Raw genomic sequence first — 23,734 nt, forward strand, 5'->3', positions numbered from 1 at the left:
GGTGCCGGCCGGCCGGGGCAGGCAGGCGGCCGGGGGCGGGGAGGGGGGGCCGGGCGCTGCCTGTCGCTGCCGCCGCCTCTGCCCGGCCGCCGGCTCCGGCTCCGCTTTATAGGCGGCGGCATGGGCAAGCGGGAGCTGCGAGCCCTGTGCAAACAAAGGCCCCGCTAATGAGGCGCAGGCAGCGGCCGGCCGGGGGGGGACGCGCCCCCGCCGCGCTCCGACCCCCCCCCCTCCACCCGCCGGGCCCCGGCCCCCGCCGCCCCCGCCGGGCACGGACCGAACTGCGGCACCCCGAGGCACACAGATGCCCCGCCGGGTACCGGGTACCTCCGGACTCGGGGTATCCTGGGGACCCCCCCATCCTTTGCCCCCCCCCCCCTCCCCCGGGCATGGGGTACCCCCGGGTGCAGAGCATCCCCACTGACGTGCTGGCCCCAGGGCATGGGGTACCTGAGGGATGCCTTCATCCACATACCCTCCCTCAGGGCACGGGGCACCCCCAGGGGCTGGGCATCTTGGGGACACCCCCCCAGTCCACACAAAACCCAGCAGGACACAGGGCACTGTGAAGACACCACCACCACCATCCACACCCCTTCCACAGAGCTTGGGGTGTTCCTGGGCACTGGACATCCTGGGTATGCCCCCATCTACATGCCCCCCAGGACATAAGCGCCCTGGGAGTCCCCCATCCACATCAGCCCCCTCGGGAATAAGGCATTTGTGGGGCACCCCCATTCAAATGCCCCCTCCTCAAACCACATACTCTCCCCTGGCATGGGGTGTCTCCCGGGCATGGGGCATCCTGGGGGCTGCCCATCCACACAACCCACCCTCAGGCATGAGCCCTCCCAGGGCTCATTGGGCACCCCCAGGCATGGGACATCCTGGGGACTCCTCCATCCACTCAGCCTCCTCCCAGGCTGCTTGGCACCCCAGGACATTGGGCACTGCAGGGCACCATCCATCTACATAGTCCCCTGTAGCACATGGACCCGCTGCAGACCTCTGCCCCGCTGCCAGCCCCTCCCCAGGACATACAGATCCCCCATCCACTCAGCACCCCTGAGCATGGGCCCCCAAAGCATGCCCCCCACCCAAATCCACACTGCACTCTGCAAAGTCACATGTACCCCACAATTTGTGCCCTCAACATCCCGACATTCCTCCAGCTGCTGCCCACCCTGGGCAGAGAAAGGCTCCAGAGCAGCACCCCGGGCTCCTGCCCACCAGTGACAGCGGCTGCAGGGGGACAGGAGCCTGGATGCCTGGGTTCCCTTGTCCGGGGAGGGGAGGGGGCAGCTGTGGAGGAAGCTGAGAGAGCAGCACCCAGCACCGGTCCCGCTCTTCACCCACATGTGCCCGGGCTGGCGAGGGTGGCGGCGGTGGGCAGTGACCAGACACCATGGAAAAGCCTGGGGAGAGCATCATCCAGCTGGGGAAACTGAGGCACGCACTGCGGGGAGGGGGGGCCGGTGGGGAGGGGGGGCCAGTGCGTGCCACCCGTGTCCCTGCCTTGCCACCCCCGCCGAGGGTGGCAGGGAGGGGTGGCGGGTGGTGGGTGCGTGGCGGGCAGGCGCCCGGGGAAGGGAAGGCGGGTGGGGAGGGGAGGAGGGGGAAGCGCGGGGCTGCCAAAATCAACTCCGGGCGGTACAAACACCCGGCCAGCTGCGCGGTGTAGCTAGGGAAACACGGCACAGCTGGAGCGCAACAGGCCCCTGCCTCCCCAGAAGGCTCCTCCTGGGCCTCCCCGCGGCCCAGCGAGCAGCTGGGGGGGCTGCAGCCCACCGCCCCGTGCCCCCGATGCCAGCCCGCATGGGGTTGCCCATCCTTGGCTTGCCTGTGGCCGCCCCATCCCCTTCCCTGCCCCGGTTTGGCACGTGTCCCCGTGCAGCGGGCACCTCTCCTGGGGAGGGCAGTGGGGCGTGGGGGCTTGGCCGTGCCAGGGACCTGCCCCGTGGCAAGAGCTGGCACTGGCATGAGGCAGTAAGGAGTAGCCGGGCTTCCCCCGGCGGGATGGCCCGCTGGCATCACCAGTGCTGGGACATTGCCAGGGCCCCGGGAATCCCCCGGGCATGGCCATGCCTGACGTCCTGCTGCTTGCAAGCAATTTCGTCAAGCGGGGATCATGCCCAGCAGCATGGCACCCCCCGGCCCCGTGCCCTCCCCGCTGTCCCCAGTGGTGCCACTGACCTGTCCCCTCTCCTCTTTCCCAGTGTCCCCGCTGGCCCGGGATCCGGCAGCGCGGTGGGCAGGGGAGGGCTGGGGTCTGCGTGGCCGTGCCAGCGTTGCTGTGTGGTGCCCACTGCGGCGCGGCAGCGGTCCTGAGGGACGGCGGGACGCGAGCGGGGCCGAGCAGGGAGGAGGCGGGCAATGGCTCCCGGCCGCCCTGCCGGTGCCAGGAATCCAGCGCTGGCTCCGCACACCCAGCGCTCGTCACAGTCTCCTGGCTCGGCTGCGGGATGCGGGGAAGCGGCAGGGGAAGCTCTCTCCCCTTTCCTGGGAAAAGGAAGGAGAGATGGGGAACTTGCCTGGCCACGGCCCTCATCATGGGGAAACTGAGGCACGGGGTGGCAGCGTGAAGGAGAGGGGAGCTGCAAGGGTGTCCCGGCACTGCCAGGCTGGGACCAGGGTGGTACGCTGGCACGGAGCCTGGCAGAGCAGGAGGGTGCCGGGCATCCCTGCCCGGGGAGGGGGCATCGCCACCGCAGTGGGGGCACACGGGCAGGGAGGAAACGGATGCCCCAGCCGTACCTGGGCATCCCTCACCCACAGCCCTGGCTGCCCCTGGAAATGCCAAGGGGTGCCCCCAGGCGAGGGGCAGAGGGCGGCTTGCCAGAGCCTCGGGGGTCCCCGTGCTGGCCGGGGGCAGCGCTGGGAAAGGGTCCCGGTCCCACCAGCTGCTTCCCAGCACCCACACATGTGTGCCGGCAGCGCCCTGCACAAAGGCGGCTCTGAGGAGCTCCGGAGCCGGGCCTGGCGCCGGCACAGCCCCAACGGGGCCGCCGGCTGCGGGCAGCTGGAACCGCACAGGGATGGAGCCGGCCGGCCGTGGGCAGCCCCGGCCACCCCGCCTGGCACCCGCACCCCTCCAGCACCGCTACCCAGAGCGGGCGCCCGGCTCACCCCCGGGTGGGGAGGCGGTGGCCCCGGTGGGGTGCCGACCTGGCACAGCATGGGTGGGACGCCCCGACGGCGCCCTCCAAAACAGCCCGCAGCACCGCTGGGGCTTCGTGGGCACGTGCCCTGCCCAGTGGCGAGGGTCCCGCAGAGGGTCCCGGCGGGCCGCGGTGCCGGGGCCGTGCCGTGCCTGGCATGGGGGCGTCGTGGCGGGCCCTCGCCAGCACTCCTGCCCCACGCAGCTCCCTATTGTCTGGCCTCATTAGCCGCTGCCTGCTCGCGGCTTTGAACATGAGCCGGGCTCGGGGCGGCAGGAAGGAGCCTCTGCTCCCCGGGGATGGGGTCGAGGCGAAACCGCACACCCCGGCTCCGCCTTCCCCATAGCCTCCCACCGCCTCCCGGGCACCCCGACACCCCCTTCTCGCCCCTGTGCCAAGCGTGAGCCCAGAGCTGGGAAGGCTCAGGGGGCACCCCCTTTCTCCAAAAAGAGCCCCCCTCGACCGACCCGCCCCAGCGCGGGGTGCGGAGAGCCGTCGGCCTCCCGAAAGCTTTGTGCTGAGCTGCCCCGTGACTAATCCCCCCGGCCTCGCACACACGCGGCGGGGCGGGGGGGGCTGTCGTAATGGGTGGAAATATCTCATAATTCACGTTGTACACGGGGATTACAGCCATTCCGGCAATATTTGCACAACTGGTAGGCGGCTTGCAGGGCTGGGCTGCCCCAGACGAAGGCCAGGGGGGTCTGGGGTTGGAGGGGGTTTTGGGGGTGGCAGGTACGGGGAGGGGGATGCAGCCTGGGGGGGTGATGGAGGGGGGGAAAAGTGGCTGTTTTCCATCTGCGAACACATGGAGTTTATTACGGAGGGCGCATTGCCGGCATCGCGGGGATGGCTGGGACTCTTGCCTTCGTCCCAGCCCACTGCGGTGGGCACGGCTCGGGGAACAGGATGGAGACCCCAAAGCAGCCTCGTCTGCCAGGCCAAGCAGATCCCGGCTGTGCCCCGGGGCACCATGCCCGCTCCCAGCGGGCTCCGTAGAGCTCCATAGAGCTCCCTGCTTATAGAAGCACCCAAAGGTGCTGGTGTCCCCCTGGCCCCAAATGTCCCCTCCCCAAAGGCCTTGCAGGGCAACCCTGGCGGGAGGAAAGTGGGGGGCGTGCGGGGCACGGGGGGGCCGTGTTTGGCATGGGGATTAGCAAGCTCCCAGAGCGATGGTGGTCTCCCCCTCCCCACCGGACATGCAGGCAAATATTTGTGCCCAGACTTCGCAGGACAGCGAGAAGGAATTTCATTCTTGCGCCCACCTGCGGCTCGGCCGCCTGGCATTAACCCCTTCGCCGCCCTGCGGGATGGAGGGCTTGGGGCGAGGTGCCCTCCCGGTACCCCCTGTGCCCCGCATCAGGGTGGGGAGCTCAGTGGAGGACCTCCCCCCGAGAAGGGGGCACAGCGGGATCGCCCTGGATGCCAGCGGGGTCACTGGTACAAGGTGCCCTGGTGCAAGGCAGCGGCTGGAGGGTTTGCCCATGGGCATCCTCTGGGCAGCACCGGGGGCTTCGTGCCAGGGTGCCGGGCAGTGTATGGCCTGCTGGGAATTGGGAAAGATGCCAGCCTTCACCCCTGAGCTGTGGCACCCTGGCCAAGGTGCCCCTTCACCCAGCAGTGCCGTGGTGCCTTGCCGCGACGGGCTGCCAGGGAGCGGAGCAGGGTGCGGAGGGCATGGGGAGCGGGATTTGCCCACGGATGTTTATTGGCAATTTGCAAATGTAAAAAAAGGCCCGAAGGGGGCAGGGGGCACCCAGCTCCCGGGGGCTGCCCGCGCTCGGGGAGGGGGCCAGCCTGGGTAAAGGGTCCCCCGCTGCCTGGCACCTCCAGAGCCCTGCTGTGCTCCTTTCCCTGGCCCCGGGGCCAGCTGGGCCCTGAGCAAACTGGGCTGTTTGCTCACGCCGGGATTAGCCGCTCTCTTTGTTCCTTTGACTTTCTCCTCCCTTTATGCCAGACCCTTTTATGGGGGCTTCAAAGAGGGCTGGGGCCCCCCCCACCCCATCCCTGGAAGCCCGGGTTTGCTTCCCATGCCCCCCCTGCCTCTTGCCGACATCCTGGGGGTGACCACCGGGCACATCTGGGTGGCCTGCGGGGACAGCAGCTGTGCCACTCGCCCGCGGTCACCCCCCCGGCCCCCCCGCCGCCTGGCACCTCCTGCTGCCCTCGGCACCTTGGCGAAGTGGGTGCGAACGGCTGCCCCCCGCAGCGGGATTCCCGACACTTTGCACCCTGTAAGGAGAGGTGGGAAACTTGGCACCGGGATCCGGCCAGCTGCGCAGCCCCGCGCCCCCGCCCGGCTTCCTGCCCCCTGCCAGAGCCCTGCCTGCCTCGGCCGCAGCCCCCATGCCCCTCTGGGGTCCCTGAGCCCCACTCGCTGCCCTGGTCCCCCTCCCTCCAGGGCATGCAGCATCCCTGGGTTTGGGCTGGGGGAAACATGGTGGGCCAGCAGGAGGGGCTCCCCCCCACATCCCCCTCTGCCCCCCTGGCATAGGCAGCAAATGCTGGCATTGCCCTTTCCAGCAGAAGAATACTGTGCTGCCCACGGGCAGGGGTGCCTGCTGCCTGCCAGTTTCTGGCACGGCTGAAAAGGAGCATTTTGGAGAGAAGGGACTATTTTAGGCAACTTGGGGTGCTCTGGTGCCCACTGGGGTCCAGTAGGCATCTTCCCAAGTACCAGCTGCCCTCAAGTTTCCCCTGATGGGTTCATTTGCATAATTACGAGGGCAAGCAGGGAGCGCGGGGCAGCACAGTTATGCAGTCTGGCATTGTGGAGGTTTTTGCACCAGGGAGGGACGGGGACCTGGGCACAGCAGGGGCTGGCAGGAGGCCGGCGGCGGGAGCAGGGCCAGCGCTGGCATAGGGGCTGAGGGTGCTGGCGGGGCGTGTTTGCAACTTGTCACGTCCGCAGAGACAGGGCACGGCCACGCAGGGGAAGGCCGGCGGTGTTTGACCCCAGTGCTCACGGCTCCCGCTGCCACCAGCCGTGCCACAGGCAAGTTGAGCTGCCAGCCTTGTCCCCGGAGCCGCGGCACCCGCTGGACCCCCCGTCCAGGCACCCCGTGACCCGCAAGGTGGGCTGCCCAAGGGCCGAGCGGGGCGCGGGGCAGGCGGAGCAGGGCTGAGGTATTTACTCTGCCTGTTGTCACCCGGCCAGGCGCTGCCGGGAACCGCCGGCCGCAGGGACAGGGGTGGGAGCGTGCGAGAGCAGGGGTGTGAGAAGGAAACGTGCGGGCTGCGGGGAGACCAGGGGCAAAAGGATGTGGGCTGAGGGGGGGGGGGTTCCCGGGGGGGGGGCTGCCCAGCCCCAGGGGTTATCAGAGCATGCACCCCGACACACGCTGCGGGAAGTGCGCATGTGCATACGTAGGTCTAAGGGTGCACGTGGGGGATGTATGGACACACACACGTGCACGTACACACGGGTACGGGTGCGTGCACACCTGCCCCCCCGCACCCCCAGCAGGCCAGAGTGCTCCGGCGGGGCTGGGTCATGGCCGCGCCAGGGCCTGGCACTGGGCAGAGTCCCGGTGCTTCTCTAACCCAGGGAGGGGGTGTCCATGGTCCCCCCAACCAATACTGCCCGTGAAACAGCCCCGGGGGCCACAGGCCAGCCAGGCCCCTGTGCTCCATCACCCTCCCCAGCTCAGAGGGGTCCCCATGCACTGCAGCCCCGCCAGGGATCTCCAGCTCCCTGAGTCACCTCTGGGTGATGGGTGCAGGGGTCGGAGCCCACCTCTGGGTGAGGGTCACTGGGGTTGAGGTCCACCTCTGGGTGAGGATCACTAGGGATGGGGTCCATCTCTGGGCAAGGGTCACCAGGGTTGTGGTCCACCTCTGGGAGAGGGTAACTGTGCTTGGGTTCCACCTCTGGGTGAAGGTGACCAGGGATGAGGTCTACCTCTGGATGAGGGTCACTGGGGTCGGAACCCACTTCTGGGTGAGGGTTTTTGGTGGCCTTCATGCCTGGCTGCCACAGCTGGGAGCAGGACCCCATCAGGGCTGGTGGTCCCGGGGCCACCCAGTGCAGGGTGACTGATGCCATCTCTTCTGCAGGTACCAGGGCCACCTTTACCCCCCAGACAGGTACAGCCAAGGTGCTGACCACCGAGGTCCCGGCAGCCGAGCGCTCAGGCCAGGGAGCAGGTGAGCAGCCCCGAAGGGCGCCCGGGGACGCCCTTCCCGTGCCCCGAGCCAAGGGAGGAAGCGGCCGGAGGCAGGAAGCCGTCCCCCGGGCCCGGGGCCCCCGCTGTGATTTTGCTTGAAGGTCAGCGACAACACAACAGGAAATCGCGCTGCCTCGGCTGGGCGGCCGGGCCGGAGCCGGAGAGCCGTGCCGTGCCGCCCCGGGGGCGCCCCCGGCCCCCGGCCTTCTATCCCGGCTGGGCGGCTCACGGCGAGCCCGCGCCACCGCTGCCCTCCATGGAAGGGGGACGGGAGCCAGGGAGCAGCCGCTGGCCCCAGGGTGGAAGATGCAGGGCCGAAGCCCCCAGCTGAGCATGGAGCTGAACAGTGAGTGTGCAGCTAAAAGGGGGGACGGGAGCGAGCAGGAAGGGGCATTGCGTTGGCAGCGGACAGGCAGAGCGTCCCCCGCATGGGCACCCCAAGAGATGAGCCCCGCGTGTGGGCAGCAAACCCCAAGGGTGGCTCTGGTTTGATTGGACCTGGCCGCTACCGGCACACGAGGGCAGCCGAGCATCTTTCCGTGCCCGGCCTTGGGAAACAGGCTGCGCCGAGGGCTTTGGGGACAGGCGTAGTGCCAAGGCGGGCAGCGAGGCAGGTGGATGCACAGAGGGCCTTTGGAGAGGAGATGCCTGTTGCCAGGATGGGCAGTCATTGGGCACAGCAGCTGCCCGGCCAAGAGGTGTCCGGGGCAGCAGCGTGCCAGCGGTGCTGGGGAAGGCAGTGCCGGCAGCCGAGCCCTCGGCCAGAGCAGAGGTGAGGAGCAGACGTACGCTGCAGGATGCTGCAGGCAGGGATTCCCTGAAGCGCACGTGACGCCCGGAGCTTCCCCTGGCACAGATCAGGAGGGCCGGCCCCGGCCTGCGCAGGGAGCGCGGCTCTGCTCCCCGCCGGCAGCCGAGCCAAAAAACCTGGCACAGACGCGGCTGTGCGGCCCCTCGGCACACACCACCCGCCTTCGGCACCGCAGGGAAACCTCAGCTCTCCCCAGCGAGCACCGCGCTGACTGACCACAGGGCAGCACAGGGGCTCTCCTCAGCCCCCCTAGACCTCCCCCTGCGCCCCCACCACGGGGCCATCAAGGGCACCACCAGGCTGGGGTGAGGGGTTGCCGCTGCAGGCACAGCTCTGGGCTGGGGCTGCCCGGGGAGGGTGGCACGGTGGCCAAGGTAACCCTGTCTCCCCCAGGACTGCTCCTCCTCACATCCTTCCTCCTGCACGTGGAAGAGGGCCGTGCCAGCCCAACGCGGCTGGTCTGCGACAACAGACTCATCCAGAAGTACATCGGGGAGGCCAAGGACATGGAGAAGAAAGCGGTGAGGATACAGTCCCCCCAAAAACCCAAGGCCAGGGACAGACACAGCTCCTGGTATCTCACCTCGGCATCTCCTCTCCCCCCTAGGGCCAGTGCCAGGCACTGCCCGCACTCAGCTGCCCCACGGTGCTGCCGTTGGTGGACTTCAGCCTCCAGCAGTGGAAATCCAAATCGGTGAGAGGGGCTGGGAGGATGGTGCTGGCACTGGGGCACCCACGGGGCTGGAGAAGGAGCCCCCGGGTTGGCACAGGCACCAGAATGCTGAACAAGATGCCTGTGGGCATACCTGGCGGCACAGGGGGGTGGAAGACCCCATCCAGACCTAGGGTGGACAGAGGAATAAATCAGGCCCGTGGGGGGGGGGGGCAGCCCACTCACTGCCTGCTCCCCCAGAATGAAACCAAGCGGCGGGAGATCCTGTGCGACCTGGCACTGCTGGTGGGTGCCGTGGCAGCGGCCCAGGGCCAGGTGACGCAGGAGTGCGGGGCCAGGCAGCTGAGCCAGCTTTACCAACACACCAACTCCTTCCTCCTGCTCCTGCAGACCTTCAGCTGGGAGGTGAGACCTCCCCCACGCGAGCCAGGCCACCCTGGCGCAGGTGCCAGCTGTGCTGGGCTGGGTATGACGGCTTTGTCACCCCCGTGTCCCACTCTCGCCCCTCAGGCAGGACCCTGGGAGCCAGGCTGCTCCCCACGCTCCATGGAGCAGACCCACATCACCAGCATCTTCCTCACCTACCGGCAGCTGGTGCAGGGCAAGCTGCGCTTCTTCTTCCATGACCTGGCCAAGGACTTGTGCAAGCAAGGCCAGGGGAACGGCAGAGTCCCTCAGAGCGGGGCCCGGTGAGGCTGCGCACAGGGCTCACCCCTGATCCCAGGCTGGAGCAATCCTGCCAGACACTGAGCTGTGCTCTGGGTGCCCAGGAAGGTGCCCACAGGGAGAGGGTTGGCTCCTGCTCCTCAAGCCTTTGGTAACTGCGCAGCCCAGAGGCAGACAGCAACACCCGTGCGCCAGCGGGCACAGGCCCTGCTCCCACCCAGGCAGGCCCCTCTACTGTGAATGCTTTGCAATTAAAGAGCTATTTTTCTAGAGTGGTGTTTGTGTCCTCCTTTCCCCGCTGCTGTGGCCCTGGCGGGGGGACCGCTCACACTGCCTCAGTAAGAGGCAGCCCCTTGGGGACGCGCTCCAGGTCTCTCCCCAGCGCCCAGCTCCCTCCCACGGCAGCCGCCAGCTCTGCAGGGAGGACGGGCTCCATCGGGCACTGGACCCCACTCAGGGACGTGAGCTACCACTCCTCGCCCCCCCCACCCACCTGCCTCTCCCTGGTCCCAGCGTGCACCGTGCCCAGCGGGGTGGCAGAGAAGAGCCCGGGGCAGGTTTGGACTGCCCATCCCTTGGGAAAGTGGTACGGGCCCCCGCTGCCCCCACGCGGGCGTCCCCGCTCCCTGCCAGCCTCATCTCTCAGCCAGCAGAGCCAGGTCTAGAAAACACATCCCAGTTTAATCAAGAACAAGCCCCGCCTGCCTCAGGATGGCTCCTTGGGAAGCGGTCCCCAGCCCCGAGGCAGACAGGCGGCTGTCCCAGTCCCGCTGCCCCTGGCCAGAGCCCGGGCTGAGGTGGGAAGGGACGCCCAGCAGGCAGGACCGCGGAGCACCCAGCACGGTCTCCACTTGGCCGCCAGGCACCTCTCTCCATGCAGGAGGGGGCTGCGGATCGCAGCAGAAGTCAAAAGAGGCCGGGATGAGGAGGGGAACTGCTCCTTCCTCCCCAGCTCCGGAGCGGCCAGGCAGCACGGAAGCTGGGGCAGGATTTGGGGTCACAGGGCTCCTGTTTGCTCGCCAGCAGAAAGTCTCTGGGGCAGCCCACGGAGGCAGGAGGTCTCCTAGAAGGCCAGCTTCTTCATCAGCAGGTAAACTCGAGAGTCCACTTCAAACCCATGCAGGTTGTTTGCGTCTCCCTGCAGCCGCATGAGCAGCCCTCCGTAGGACACGTAGGCAGAGCTGAGGCAGGAGGAGAGGAGCGGTGAGAGCGGGGAATCCCATGGGAGACCCGGGCTGGGATCCCGGCGCCTCCCCCACACCACCCCAGGGCACCGCATCCCCCCCACTCCTGCCGACAGGCACTCACAGGCGCGTGGCTGCCTCCGTGGAGGTCTCATCCCCTTCGATCCTGTACACCTTGCCGTACATCACGTACTCAAACTGGTCTGCCCTGCGACGGGACAGTGGGAGCTCAGAGAAGACTCAACCCAGGGTGTTTCCCCAGCTGAGCACCCTTTGGGAGAAGGTACCTCTCAGCTCCTCAGCACTTCACCCTTCCCCTCATCCACCCCCACACGGGTCCCCACTGGACCCCCGTACCTGGACGGCCTGTCGTCCGTGGGGTTATACTCGCCGTCATCCAGGGTGCCATCTTCGTACAAGGTGCTGGCAATAACCAGGCGGAATTTGTCCCCTGGGAGGAGAGGGCAGAGAGGCGGTGAGAAGGTGGGGGGCGCAGCCAGAGCAGCAGCGGCCAAGCAGATCTCGGGGTGGTGGCAAGGAGCCGTCCTGGCAGGTTTAGCACAAAGCCCTGTCCCTGCGTTCAGTCCTCCAACACTGCGGGGAACGAGGAAACGATCACGCTGGATCCTCTGTCTCCCTGTTCCTCACAGATGTTCGTCACCACCATGGAGGAGACCAGAGCCACCACGACACCACTGCTGGTGTTTTCATGGGACACAGCAAGAGATTCCTGGGGAGAGTCCTAGAGGGCTTGGCTAGACCTTGGGCGGCACCAGTTCCAGCCTTTCTGGGCTTTGTTTAGGGTAAGACTCTCCTTTCCACCTGTTTAGTATATTTAGGCACAGAAGCTCATTTCAGAAGGTCTCCCTTAAAGCTTGGCTGCCACCAGCTGAGGCAGTTTCACTAGACAGTGTCTCTGGGGAATGGGCCAGAGATGAGCACAAACGAATCTCACCGTGGGATGAACCAGAATCCAGCTCAGCCCCAGCACAGTGAGAGTGCCCAGCACCTCCTGTGACCTGGGAACTGCACAGGGGCCCGAGAAAGTCTGAGCCAGCTCATTCCTTGTTCACAGCAAACTCAGCCTTCCTCCTCTGAGCACCAGCATGTGCCTCTCTATCCTCACCTCATCCCAGCCCATTCCGGACTAGCAGCCCGACAGCTTACCGAGGTCCACAGGGTAGATCTGGATGTTCACATCCAGGATGAGGTCCATCTTGAAGGACTCACTCTCACAGTGCAGGCGGGACACTGGGGAGAGCAGCAGAGTCAGGGACAAGGACAGAGAAGACCCCCAAGGGGCTGGGGGGGAGCAGGGTCCCAGGGTCAGGCCATTCTTGTCCCCACCCCACCGTGGAGCAGCACCCGAGCTATTCAGGAGAAGGGGCGCACAGGGCTCGGGGATGGGTGCCAGAGCCTGGAAGCAGACGGAGGTGTGCACGGGGAAGGACACGGTGGGCTGAGAAACAGAGAGTACCGGGGCCCGTGGGCACACAAGCCGGGTTGGGGAAGCAGGGCGCACCAGGGTACGGCAGCACACGGCGGGGGAGTCGGCGCCAGACGATGGCGAGGGGACGGGGCACAGGGGCCACCGCCGGCGGGAAGGGCAGAGGAGTGACTGGGACAGACAGAGGGGACAGGCCGCGCTGAGGGAGCGCACAGGACCCGCGGGAGGGCAGAGCCGAGCAGCCCCGGCCTGAGGCGGCGCAGGCCCGGACGGGGGCCCGGCGGGGAGCGGGTGGGGCCGGGCGGGCGGGGAGGCGGCGCGGGGCCCCACTCACCGCGGTCGAACTTCTTGCCCTCGGGGTCGATGTCCTTCACATCGAAGATGTCCTCGAAGAGGATCCCGGCCATGGCGGCGGCCCCGCTCCCGCCCGGCGCCCGCCGATGACGCGCCCTCACTTCCGCCGCACGCCGCCAGGCAGGCGCCTTTCCGCCGCGGGGCCGAAGTAGCCGCAGGGTGGGCGGGGCGATTCCCGCGCCTGCGCATTGCTGCCGGCTGGCGGCGGGTATCCGCGCGGCCCTAGTGCCCGCCGGTCCCGGCCCCCCCTACCGGTGGGCTGCAGCCGGGGCCGCCCTGCGGGCGGGGGACGCTGCGCCGCGCTGTGCAGCGCCGAGCACCCGGGCGGAGGCAGATCCCCGGCTGGGCCAATGGGCTGGCACCCCCGGAGCCGGGGCTGGCGGGGGCACTGCGGCTGGGGGGGCGGCGATTGCGGGGGGGGCGCTGCAAAGGGGGGCGGTGAGATGGGTTGGGCATTGCAGGGGGGTGGGGGTGCAGTGGTGGAGGTGTAGTGCAATGGGGGGCACTGCAATGGGGGCACTGCAATGGGGGGTGCATTGTGATGGGGGGGCACTGCAATGGGGAGGCACTGCAACGGGGGGTGCATTGCGATGGGGGGCACTGCAATGGGGGGCACTGCAACGGGGGGTATTGCAATGGGGGGTATTGCAATGGGGGGGCACTAAAATGGGGGGTGCATTGCGATGGGGGGGCACTGCGATGGGGGGGCACTGCAATGGGGGATGCATTGCGATGGGGGGGCACTGTAATGGGGGGGCACTGCAATGGGGGATGCATTGCGATGGGGGGCACTGCAATGGGGATGCATTGCAAGGGGGGGCATTGCAATGGGGGGGCACTGTAATGGGGGGTGCATTGCCTTGGGGGGGCACTGCAATGGGGGGCATTGCAATGGGGGGCATTGTAGTGGGGGCTGCATTGCAGTCGGGGGTGCACAGCAGTGGGGGTGCACAGCAGTGGGGTGCACTGCAGGGGGGGGTGCACTGCAATGGGGGGCTGCCAGCGCCCCCAGCGTGGCCGCGCTGCTGTGGCTGGCCCCGGAGGGTCCCGCAGAGCCTGCCGCCGGGGGGCTCATGTGCCGCGGGGGGGGCCTGGCCCGGCAGGCCGGGTGCCGGCAGGGGGAGCTGCGAGGCCGCGGATGGCCCCGCGCGGAGCCGCGCACGCCACGGCGTCGCCCACGGCCACGGGTGGCCCCCGGCCCGGAGCCTCCCCAGCCAGCGGCCCCCGCGTGGGGAGGTCCGAGTTGCCCCACGGGGACCTCACAGCCCCCGCTGCCCCCGCGAGGCGTGGGACAGAGGGGCTTCTCCCGGGCCCCCAGCCGCAGCTGGGCATCAGTGTCATGAGCTGCGCAGACTCAGCCAGCGACGGGGCGGGGGAGCTGCAGCCCCCGCCGGCTCCTTCCCCCTCCCACGCCAGCCTCCGTGGGGGAGGGACGGGCGACGGCTGTCACCCGTGGCCTGCCGATGAACCGTGAGGGGAGCGGGGGGGTCTGGCAGGGCCGGGGGTGGCTCACACATCGGGGCACAACGGGGTGCTCGCACGCCTGGCATCTGGTCGGGAGCCGCCGGCGCGGGGTCGAGAGTTCAGCCCTGGCCCCCCCTGGCCCCCGAATGCCACCGCCAGCCTGCCTTAACTGACTTTTCCCTGGCTCGGGCGAGACATGGCAGCGGGGACACTGCGCCCCGTTTGGGCAGGGGGTGCCCGCCTGGACATGGCACCGAGGGGTGGTGAGGGCAGGTGCCCTGGTGTGACAGGGACCAGGGAAGGTGGGTGGCACAGCGCCTTTTGCGTAGCACGTGCCAGCAGCTCGCTGGGGACAGCGAGGCCGTGAGCAGGGACATCTACGGGATGTGGGTCCCCGTGCGTGGCCCTGGTGCCTGCAGCGAGGTGGCTGTGTGGGGACATAGCCCTCGCTGTCCCCGGGAGCCGGACATCTCCAGGACGTGGCTCAGGGTGGTACCTGGAGCCGAGGTGCCCCCAGCGTCCACGCCGGGATGCCCGTCACAAGATGTCTGTGGTACCCAGACCCACCCAGGTGTGACCTCTCCATCGCATGTTCCCCACACAACACGGTGCCAGCGCATCCCCGCACGTGCCCGCGGCGCAGGCAGCGGGACGGGGCAGCGTGGTGTCACGCAGCAGGGACGCTGGTGTGACGGGGGGTGCTGGTGCGAGGGGGCTGGTGGCCCGTCGGGGGGGCCACGTGGGCAGTTCACAGCGGGGTCACCCCGCAGCGGTGGCACTCAGCGGGGACAGCCTTAATGCGCTGGGACATAACTTCGGCTCCTTCTAATCATCGTTTGGGTGGGCGACCCCCCCCACCAACCCTGTGCCCCCTCCCCGCTCTGCCCACCCAGGCTCGGGGGGGGGCACAAACCTCCCTGCCTGAGTGTGGGGGCCATGCCCAGGCCCCCCACACAGTGCAAGGTGTGGGGTGTGGACCCCCCCTGCCTATGCCCTCCCTGGCATCCTGCACCCCGGGGTGGCCCTGCCCGCTGTGGGGGGTGCAGGGCTGGGCTGCGGTGGGCCTGGGCACCCCTGCGTGGGGGGGCTGCGGGGGGCACCCGGGGCTGTGCACCTTGCCAGGGGGTGGCAGCAACACACCGAGCGTGGGAGAGCACCCCCGGGGCATGCTGGAGGGGGACCCCCAAACCTCAGCCAGGCTCACCAGTCTGACCAGTTGCCCACTCAAGCATCCCCAGGGTGCTGTACTGGAGGGATGTGACCCACTAGGTGAGGGCCAGCCGGCTGGGGCAGGGTGGCGTGGGGCCCAGAGCTGTTTTTTGGGTGCCAGCCCCCACCGTGCTCAGGGGTACCCACTGGGAGCCCGCTGCGATTCAGGCTGGGGTGCCCTGGCACGGCTGTGCCCCTTGCTCGGGCACTCTCAGGGCCACTGCAGGGTGACAGAAGGGCTTCACCCTGGACTTATCCCACCCGGCTGGCGCTGCCTGCCCCTGCTGAGACCTGGCACGTTCGGTGCAGGCCGGCAGGCAGCCAGGGCTGTGCTCGCCAGCCGGCGAGGCAGCCCCCCCAGGGATGCTGCTGCCCGCGGCCCCTGCCAGCCGGCAGCGCCGTCTGTCTCCCTGCCCTTGCGGGACCGGGGCACAGCTGAGCCCCAACCCCGGGCGCAGGCGGGCACGGCCCCACACGGGGGTCATGGGCACGCAGCCACCCGTGGGGCCAGCTGGTGGAGGGCGGAGGGGGGCGGGTTTCCAGGTGCCCCCCAGATGCCACGGGGCTGGGGTGGCAGCAGGAGCCTGGCACGGCCTGGAGCCCCCGGGGGCTGACTGTGCGGCACAGCCATGGTGCCCAGCCGCCTCCTCGGCCCCGCGCCCAGGCAGCCCGTGGGGCAGGATCGGCTGGGGAGGGGCTGGCCCTGGCGTGAATCCAGCTGGGATTGGCACAGGGCAGGGCACCCCGCTTTTACCTGCACATCCCCATCTACCCTGGCTCTGCCCGTGTGCCCGCTGCCTCGCTGACCCCATGCCATGCTGTGTCATGCCGTGCCGTGCCGTGCCGTGCCGTGCTATACCGTGCCATGCTGTGCCACAGGAGCCAGAGGGACCCACGTGCCTGGCTAATGCCAGCCCCGTGCTGCCGGGGCTGAGCAGACGGTCCTGGGGTGGGTGCTGGCGGGCGCTGCAGGGGTCGGCACTGCCTTTGGTGCCGTTGCTGGGGAGCGCCCATTTGCCAGCCAGGTGCCTGGCGTCGCCTCCTTATCTGGGATTAAACAAACCCTCCCCAGGTCTGGCGCCAGGCGCTGCCCCTGTGCCCATGAGACCAGCCCACCCCTACCCCAGGGCTCCCCCTGCCCGCTGCCCCTCTCTGTGCTGGGCTGCGGGGCGCACCCAGTTCATGAGACCCTGGGGGTGAAGAGCCCTGCAAAAGCTGACCCCAGGCTCCCCTCGCTCTGGTCATGCCATAGCCCCTGGGGTCTCTGCGCATCAGGGTGGCTGGGGCAGGCGTACCTGGGGGGGGAGCACCCAGCTTGTGCCCCCAAAGCAGAGCACAGGGTGACACCAGCTCTGCCCCCACCTTGGGGCACCCCCAAAACATCCCGGTGCAAAATGTGACCCACTGGGGGGGTCTCCCCGTCCTGCCAAGGCCTGGGAGATGCCTGTGCCCCCAGCGTGGCAAATCTTGGCAGCCCCAGTGCCCGCGGTGCCAGGCTCCCCGGAGCGGGGTGCAGCCCCCCCGCCCCTCGTTAGCCGCTTGGCTGTTATCTCCTGCCGATAAATTATACAACAGAAGCGTGCCTTTGAAATGCGGCCAGGCCTGCATCCGGCAGGGCGGCCTTTGGGGGCCAACATCAGCCATTTGTGGGCTGCCTCCGGCTGCCTTTGCCAGGGAGGGGGACGGGGACAGGAATGGGGGATGTGATTTTGGGCACTGCTCAGGTGAGGGGGTGCTGGGGACGGGGCTCCTGGGCTGCAATATGGACCCGAGGGCAGAAGCAGAGGAGCAATGGGGCTGGGAAACCTGCCTGCACCCCTGCCTGCACCCCGTGCCCATACCCACTGCTTGCAACACTGCCTGTACCACCACGCATCCCTGCCTGCATTCCTACCCATACCCCCTGCCTGCACCCATGCCTCTGCCTGCCCCCCTGCCTGCACCCCTTCCTCACACCCCCTGCCTGCACCCCTGCCAGCACCCCTCCCTGCTACCGGGTTCGGGGTGCAGGGTGGCAGCGGTGCCCGGGCTGCCAGCCGGTGCTTCAGAGGTGGCGGCAGCCCCTGTTATCTGCCCGCACAAAGGAGCCGAAACGCCGCCGCCGTTATGGGAGCAAACACGGGCAGGGCGAGGCCAGGAGGGTGGGCAGCCGCCGGCACCTGCGGGCACCCGCCCCGGTGGCATTGCTGCGGGCGGTGGGGTGAGGGGCAGGGTGGCACTGTCCCCATGCCCAGCGATGGGGATCCCCCTCATGCACCCCACTGTCGGGGAGCCGAGGCCGCGTGGGGCTTCCCAGGGCAGTGCTGCCCACCGGTGCGTGTTGCACACGTGTGTGCACGCGTGTGCTCTCCCTCAGGCTCTGTGGGTGCCCCCTTGGGGTGCAGCAATGGGGCGCAGTGGCCTCAGGGTGCCCACCCCTGCACCCTGAGTCGGTCCCCACCTGGGCTGGGGGTCAGGCAGGAAGAGATGAAGCCGAAATTAAGCTGTTAATGAGCCCGTCTGTCACCAGGCCACCAATTACCCAGGCTGGGAACGAGGAGATGATGGAGGGTGGCGCGGGGAGGGGAGCAGGATGCTGGGGTCCCCAGCATGGGGGCGGCTGGGGGGAGGTGTCACCATGTCTCGACAGCTTCCCCATCACCACCCGTCACTGGCCCCCCTGGGGACTGCCAGCCATGTCCTGTGGGGTGGGGGTCAGAAAGGACCAAGGGGTGGCAGGGCCACCGCCATGCCAGGAGCCCCGGGGGTCCCCGGGCAGGGATTAGCCCCTTCCCCCGCTGCTGAGGCCCTGGGCGAAAAAAATGAGCTTCTGGGGAAATAAACCAGGGATATAAACCCTTGTCCCTGGCTGGCACAGGGGGTGTCACCAGTGTCACGAGCTGGCTGTTCTCTGCACTCGGGGCATGGAGAGGCACGTGCCTACAGGGAGCAGGACAACGGCTGTACCCCAGGGATGCTCCCAGCCCCTCTGCCTGCTCCCGGCCCCGGGAAGGGGTACAGCAAGGAAGGGGGCTTATAGCCCCCCCCATTGCCCTGCTCAAGGCTGCTGTGGTGCATGGCAGAGGCCCCTGACCCCGTCCCGGTCCCCATCCCCAGCCAGGATGGGCCAGGGTGGCCAAATTCCTCCGGGCTGATGCTGACGTCGGTTTTTCCGCGACACCTCTCGGGAGCAGGGCCGGGTGCCCGGCCGGGCTGGTGGAGGGACAGGCCATCTCCCCCAGCTGTCATCACTCCCGGCTGTCCCCGTGATGGCCCTTAGTGGCACCCGGCCCCGGGAGGGACCTGGGGGCTGCTGGAGCTGGGGTGAGAGCCTGCAGGAGTGGGTCCCTGCTCCTCCGCGGCGGTGAGGGGCTCCGCGCCGGGCACCGGCAGCGTCCGGCAGCTGCCCGCCATGCCCCTGCCAGACCCGCCGAGCAGAACCCGGCCAAGCCGGAGGGCGGGCTGGGATTAGAGCCGGGGGATTTTGCCAGGCTCCGAATTAACTTAACGGCTTTGGAAAACAAACAGATTAGGGAGCTGTGGGGATCGGGGCGAGGATCAGCTAAATTGGAATCAAAGGCGGGTGGCAGTGTCCTGCCCAAACCCCGCTCGCTCCTGCCCAAACTCCCACCCCAGCCCCGTCCCTGCAGCACCCCAGCCCGTCCCCACCCTGCCAGCCCAGGGGGCCTCCATGGGGTCCTCGCAGTCCCCTCCCGTGACCAAGCTGGTGGCGGGGCTGGTTGGGGCAGGCTCTTCCCTCCAGCCTGGGTCTTGGCTGCACGTCAGCAGCGTCCGGGCGTTGCTGCCTTCCCCTTCCCTTTCCCTGCCCGTCCCTTTCCCGCTCTCTGTGCCCCCTCTCCCTGCCTTCCCCTTCCCCAGCTCCCCACATCCCCACCTGCATCCCGGCCGCGTCCCCTCACACCTCCCCTTGAGTGCCACGAAGCCGCTGCCGAAATAAGCAGTCCCAAAATAAGCTTCCTCCCAGGGCCCCATAAATCGCAGCAAAGCACCGAGTCAGGAGGACGATCCCGCAGCCCCCTTTGCTGGCAAGGTGCCGTGCCCGGTCCCCACGTCCCCTCCCCGGCGCCCCGGGAGGGTTTGGGGTTACATTGCCACCCCGATAGCATCGGGTCCCTGGGGCAGCCCCGCTCGCTGGAGATCGGATCGCCAGTAATGAACAACATCTGGGCATGGGGGCTGGGGACAGAGGGGATGGAGGGGACAGAGGGGACAGCCCTGTCCCTCTCCAGCAGCGAGGCAGAGCAGCTGGGGATGCCGGGCAGCACCAGGCCAGTGAAAGCACTGGGAGCTTTGCTGCCCGTTTTGGGGTGACATCCCCATGGCAGGACCCCCGGCACCATTTGTGACCCGAGCCCGGCAGGTCTCAGCCAGGCTTTGGCAGTGCAGCAGGGAGAAGGTGCCGGGCTGGGGTGGCCTGGGGGTCCCCGAGGAGGAGGGGGCAGTGGCGAGGAAGGCCGGGTGTGGGGGACAGCCTCCTGCTGTCGCGTCCCCCCCGGCGCCCCCGGCCCCCTCCCACCGCCGCTTCCTGCGCAGGCGGCCCGGGGAGGCGATGAAAGCAGGCCCAGCAGATGTTTCTGGCTTGTTTTCATCTCATTAACCGTTTCCTCTTTTATTATGGGATAAATTATTAATTGTTCGGTGCGAGGAAGAAAGGAAAGAGAAATCCTGATGGAGACCCCCCAGGCCCCTGGGAGGGAGGTGGGCAGGGGCTGGCACAGCCCAGGGCAAGGGGAGGGCAGGGGGGATGTGGGGTCCCCGGGGTGGCAGCAACCCCTTGCGGTGCCATCAACCCCCAGGTCCTCCTCCCCAAAAAAGGGGGGCAATGCAGGGTGCAGGCGGCGCTCGGGGCCGGGGTGGGCTGCGCGGGGGCTGCCCGGCACCTGGCCTCCATCAGCAGCTGGTGGAAGTAACCTGGGCAGACAGGGCGACGGCAGGGCTGGGCGTGGGACCCAGACCATCGGGCACCCGTCTGCAAGCCCCTCACCCAGAGACCCCCCGACCCCTTCTCCCTGCCCGCTCCGGCCCCCACGGGTTGAGAACGGACACGCTCGCTGCACCTCCCAGCCAAGGGATAGGGCTCAGCCCCATCCCTGCCGCCCCCCCCCCCCCCAACTCCCCAACCCCTGCCCCCCTGAAATATTCATGGCCCTCAATGACGAGTTAATTTAATTGCCCTGATGAGGAGCTGAATAATTTACGCTTTTTGCGAGCAGGTCAGGAGACATCATTAGCAGCTGATCTTGGAGCAAGGAGGGGAAGCGGCCGAGCCCCCACCCCGGGGACTCCAGGTGGGTGACAGGGACCCGAAAGCATCCCCATCCCCATCCTGGTGTCCCCGTGGCCAGGTGGCATGCGGTGAGGGCCAGGTCACCAAGCCCCCCTCCCCATCCTATGACCCCCAGCACCGAGGGGTGGGAAGGCGGCCCCAGCCCGGCGTGCCGTGGCTCCCCCGCTCCTGGGGTCCCGGCGGGCTCCGAGGCACAGTGTCTCTCTGTCCCCATCGTCGCCGCTTTGGTCCGAGGCCAGCGGTGATGGCTGGGATGAAATATGGCTGGGAGAAGGGGCCGGCGCGCTCCGGATTCCTGAGATAACGGGGACAAGCGGGACAGGGACCTTTATTTACATTTTCCTTGAAATTTTGGCCTCTCTCTGGTGAGACCCCATCCGGCTGCCATGAAGATAAGAGGGGCTGGCGAGGGGGCTGTTGGGGGTCAGGATGTGTTTCGGGGGGCTTATTCCCCCCCCAAGCCCCGATGCTCGCCCCAGTCGATGCACCCCATGCGGGTGGGAGGCACAGCTGAGCACCAAGGCAGGGCGCGGGACTGGCTCCTTCCCCAGCAAAATCCATGTTTCTTCCTCTCCACTGGTGCAACAGGGACCTGGGGGGCCTGATCCACCCCATCCCCTCACCCCGCGGGTCAGGGGGAAGCCATGTCTCCTGCCGGCTCGGCCCCCCCTTGGTGGAGACGGCAAAGCCCAGGGTAACGCTGTTGTGATGGCCATGCCAGGAAATTTCGGGCCAGAGGCCGCGGCCGAGGCAGGGCTGCAGCCAGCCGCCCGATAACGCCTGGATTTCCTCCCGGCGCTGCCCAGCGTCCGGCTGGTGGGGAGGGCTGCGGTGTGGGGGCTGCCCGCCCGCAGCACCCTGTTGCCCGGCAGGAACAGCCCCGGCTGCCCCATGGCCCTGGGGGGCACTGCGGAGCCCCGCGGGGGGTCCGGCGCTCCCACAGTGCCGGGGGTCCCCTCTCGCAGCGCTGGGAGCATCGCTGTCCTGGGAGGGATGGGGGAGAGGGGCTGCTGTGACCTGCAGGTGCCTCCTGCACCTGAAGCCCTGGGGGGTCCTGTCCCCGCTGCCACCCCCCACACAGCACTGGCCCCCACGGGGTCACCTGGGGGAGGCTCCCTGGGAGGTCCGGCATGGCTGGGGTGGGGGGACAGAGCCGGGACCCACCGCGGCCACCCCAGGTGCCAGAGCTGGCTGGGTGGGTGCACAAGGGCATCCGCGCACCCCACACAGGCGTGCAGCCACGCACGCACATTTGCACAGGCAGACACTCACATACACACCCTACACGCAGCACTGACATCCCCCCCCCCCCACAGGCACAAACACACACTCCCACGTGCTCGGACACCCACAGGCAGGCTCACATGCATGCACATACCTCTATGTTTGCACACACGTGCACATATGCGTACATGTACACAAACACATGCAGATGTACACATCAGCAGACATGTAAGCGTGCACACATACGCACTCATGCATTTGCATGCATACAGGTAGCCCCCAGCCAATGCACATACATAAATCCACAGGCATGCACGTACGTGTACATGCTGCACGCTCACCCACATGCGCATGCACACCCATGCACACACTTGTGCACATGCATGCACACGTGCGGTCCCCTGGCACATACACACACCCCTATAAGTGCACACACATGAATGCACTGAACTCACACACATATACAGACGCAGACGCCCATTCCTGCCCGCACATGTGTGCTGCCTGCCCAGGGTGCCGGCGGGTGCTCCCCACGTAGCCGCTGCCCCCCCTGGCCGCTCTCCGGAGTTTAAGAGCAAGGAGGAATTTTAAATGCATTGACCCCTGACCCGGCCCTGCCTGCGAGGGGAAGCCAGACCCCGGGCTGCCCCCAGCCGGATGGGGCCGGAGGGGCCACAGGGGATGGGTGAGCCCTTGAAGCCTGCGGTGGGGAAGGGGGAGCACCCTGCCTCACCCCCCCTTTTCCTGCACCCCTTGTGCCTGCTGCCTTGGGGAGCACCGACAAGGGGCACCCCAAAACCTCGCTGCCTGCGGCACCCACAGCTTGGGGATGCCACAGCTGGGTGCCCCACACTGGGGGGGCTCTGTGGGGATGGGATGCCCCTGCCATGCCCTCTGCAAGGGGTTCTGGGTCCCCTACCCCGCTCCTGCCCGGCTCCCGGCATCCCCACCTCCTGTGTGGAGGGGCTGTGGTGATGGCGGTGTAATTAAAAACGCAATTAAGAGCTGCCACTTAGCAGAAAAGTCATACAGTTTGGGGATAATTATCTGACAATATAACAAGTTGCCCAACATTAATCAGGCGCTGATCTGCTCCAGCAGCTGCGCTCCCCACTCCGGCCGCTCCCTTAATGGCATCCTTCAGGAGACAGCAATAAATCAGGCCCTTACGGGGGCCCTGGGGGCAGCACGCTGTCCCCTGCCTGCTCCCTGCCTGCATTTGGGGGTTTTTGGGGTGCCAAAGTAGCACCCTCCCCGCCCAGCCCCGGGGTGTTTCTCGCCTGCCTGTGGGTGCTGAGAGCTGCCCGGGGCCGTGGGGCTGGTCCCAGGGGATGAGCCATTACCCCCAAGTGGGGGGGCTGGTGGGGCACCCCTGAAACAAGACCTCCTGGGGGGGATGGCCGTGCCCGGGGGAGGTGCCCCAGGCTGGGGGTTGCCCACCGTTGTCCACTGAGGGACACCCAGCATCCCCCTGCCCTCCCTGGGGACGAGGCTGGTGAAGGGTCCCCAGGTGGCTGGGGGTGCGGGGTGGGGTGGGGGTGCACCGGCTCCCAAGGCCATCAGTGATGCAGGGAATTAATGAGTATTTATGGCTTGTATTTGCCCGTGTTAATGAAGTCCTCGCACTGGAACAATATTAGCTCTGGAGTAGAGGTGGGTCCTCCTGCGTCCCCCCGGCATCACCCAGGGACCATCCCTGTGCCGGGGCAGCCCCCGCCGTTGCCCCATCCTAGTTGCCCTCCCAGTGCCGTGGCCCGGCTCAGATGCTGAGGGGTCCCATGCCAGGGGGACCCCTTGGTGCCACGTCTCCCTGGCCTGGAGATGGGCCCTTTTGCCCCCTTTCCCCAAATTTGCTGCCACAGCCAACGTGGTAGCACAACCTGCTTGCAGCTGGATCCTCCCATGCTCCTTTCCCGCAGCCCCGGGCTCTGCCTGTCCCTGTCCCCATCCCTGTCCCCATCCCTGTCCCAGCCTGCCCGTTTCTGGGGGGGGACGCAGCCCTGTGTGCAGCTCCGACTTCTAAGGGCCGGAGATAAAAGCAGAGCTCGTCGCCTTTGTTCGGGCTCTGGCGTGGGCTGGCGAGGGGGAACC

The 23,734-nt window shown here is 67.9% G+C and overlaps 2 protein-coding genes across 3 annotated transcripts; one reads left to right on the forward strand and one right to left on the reverse strand.

Moving 5' to 3' along the window:
* The first annotated feature begins 7,627 nt into the window (after window positions 1-7,627).
* Window positions 7,628-10,052, forward strand: THPO (thrombopoietin). The gene is made up of 3 exons (XM_075157281.1): window positions 7,628-7,670; window positions 8,529-8,656; window positions 8,743-10,052. The coding sequence occupies exons 1-3, from the start codon at window positions 7,631-7,633 to the stop codon at window positions 9,499-9,501; spliced, it is 927 nt and encodes a 308-aa protein (XP_075013382.1). The 5' UTR covers window positions 7,628-7,630; the 3' UTR covers window positions 9,502-10,052.
* An 84-nt stretch (window positions 10,053-10,136) lies between these two features.
* Window positions 10,137-12,611, reverse strand: POLR2H (RNA polymerase II, I and III subunit H). 2 transcript variants are annotated; one of them, XM_075157278.1, is made up of 5 exons: window positions 12,440-12,603; window positions 11,826-11,909; window positions 11,016-11,109; window positions 10,783-10,866; window positions 10,137-10,655 (listed from the first exon to the last, which is right to left on the reverse strand). In XM_075157278.1, the coding sequence occupies exons 1-5, from the start codon at window positions 12,510-12,512 to the stop codon at window positions 10,538-10,540; spliced, it is 453 nt and encodes a 150-aa protein (XP_075013379.1). In that variant the 5' UTR covers window positions 12,513-12,603; the 3' UTR covers window positions 10,137-10,537. The 2 variants fall into 2 exon arrangements, with proteins under 2 accessions (XP_075013379.1, XP_075013380.1); XM_075157279.1 differs by lacking the exons at window positions 10,783-10,866; window positions 11,016-11,109 and having other exon boundaries at window positions 12,440-12,611.
* Window positions 12,612-23,734: the final 11,123 nt, after the last annotated feature.

This window comes from Calonectris borealis, chromosome 9 (genome assembly GCF_964195595.1).
Source record: "Calonectris borealis chromosome 9, bCalBor7.hap1.2, whole genome shotgun sequence".
NCBI lineage: Eukaryota > Metazoa > Chordata > Aves > Procellariiformes > Procellariidae > Calonectris > Calonectris borealis.

What these genes read in the sequence shown, in the direction of transcription:
- THPO (XM_075157281.1), top strand. Translation starts at nt 7,631, where the DNA reads ATGCAGGGCCGAAGCCCCCAGCTGAGCATGGAGCTGAACA. An exon ending in GCTGAGCATGGAGCTGAACA is followed by an intron (nt 7,671 to 8,528) that starts GTGAGTGTGCAG and finishes TGTCTCCCCCAG; the next exon opens with GACTGCTCCTCCTCACATCC. An exon ending in AGGACATGGAGAAGAAAGCG is followed by an intron (nt 8,657 to 8,742) that starts GTGAGGATACAG and finishes TCTCCCCCCTAG; the next exon opens with GGCCAGTGCCAGGCACTGCC.
- POLR2H (XM_075157278.1), bottom strand. Translation starts at nt 12,512, where the DNA reads ATGGCCGGGATCCTCTTCGAGGACATCTTCGATGTGAAGGACATCGAC. An exon ending in ACGGACGACAGGCCGTCCAG is followed by an intron (nt 10,867 to 11,015) that starts GTACGGGGGTCC and finishes GTCCCGTCGCAG; the next exon opens with GGCAGACCAGTTTGAGTACG. An exon ending in ACGGAGGCAGCCACGCGCCT is followed by an intron (nt 10,656 to 10,782) that starts GTGAGTGCCTGT and finishes CTCCTGCCTCAG; the next exon opens with CTCTGCCTACGTGTCCTACG.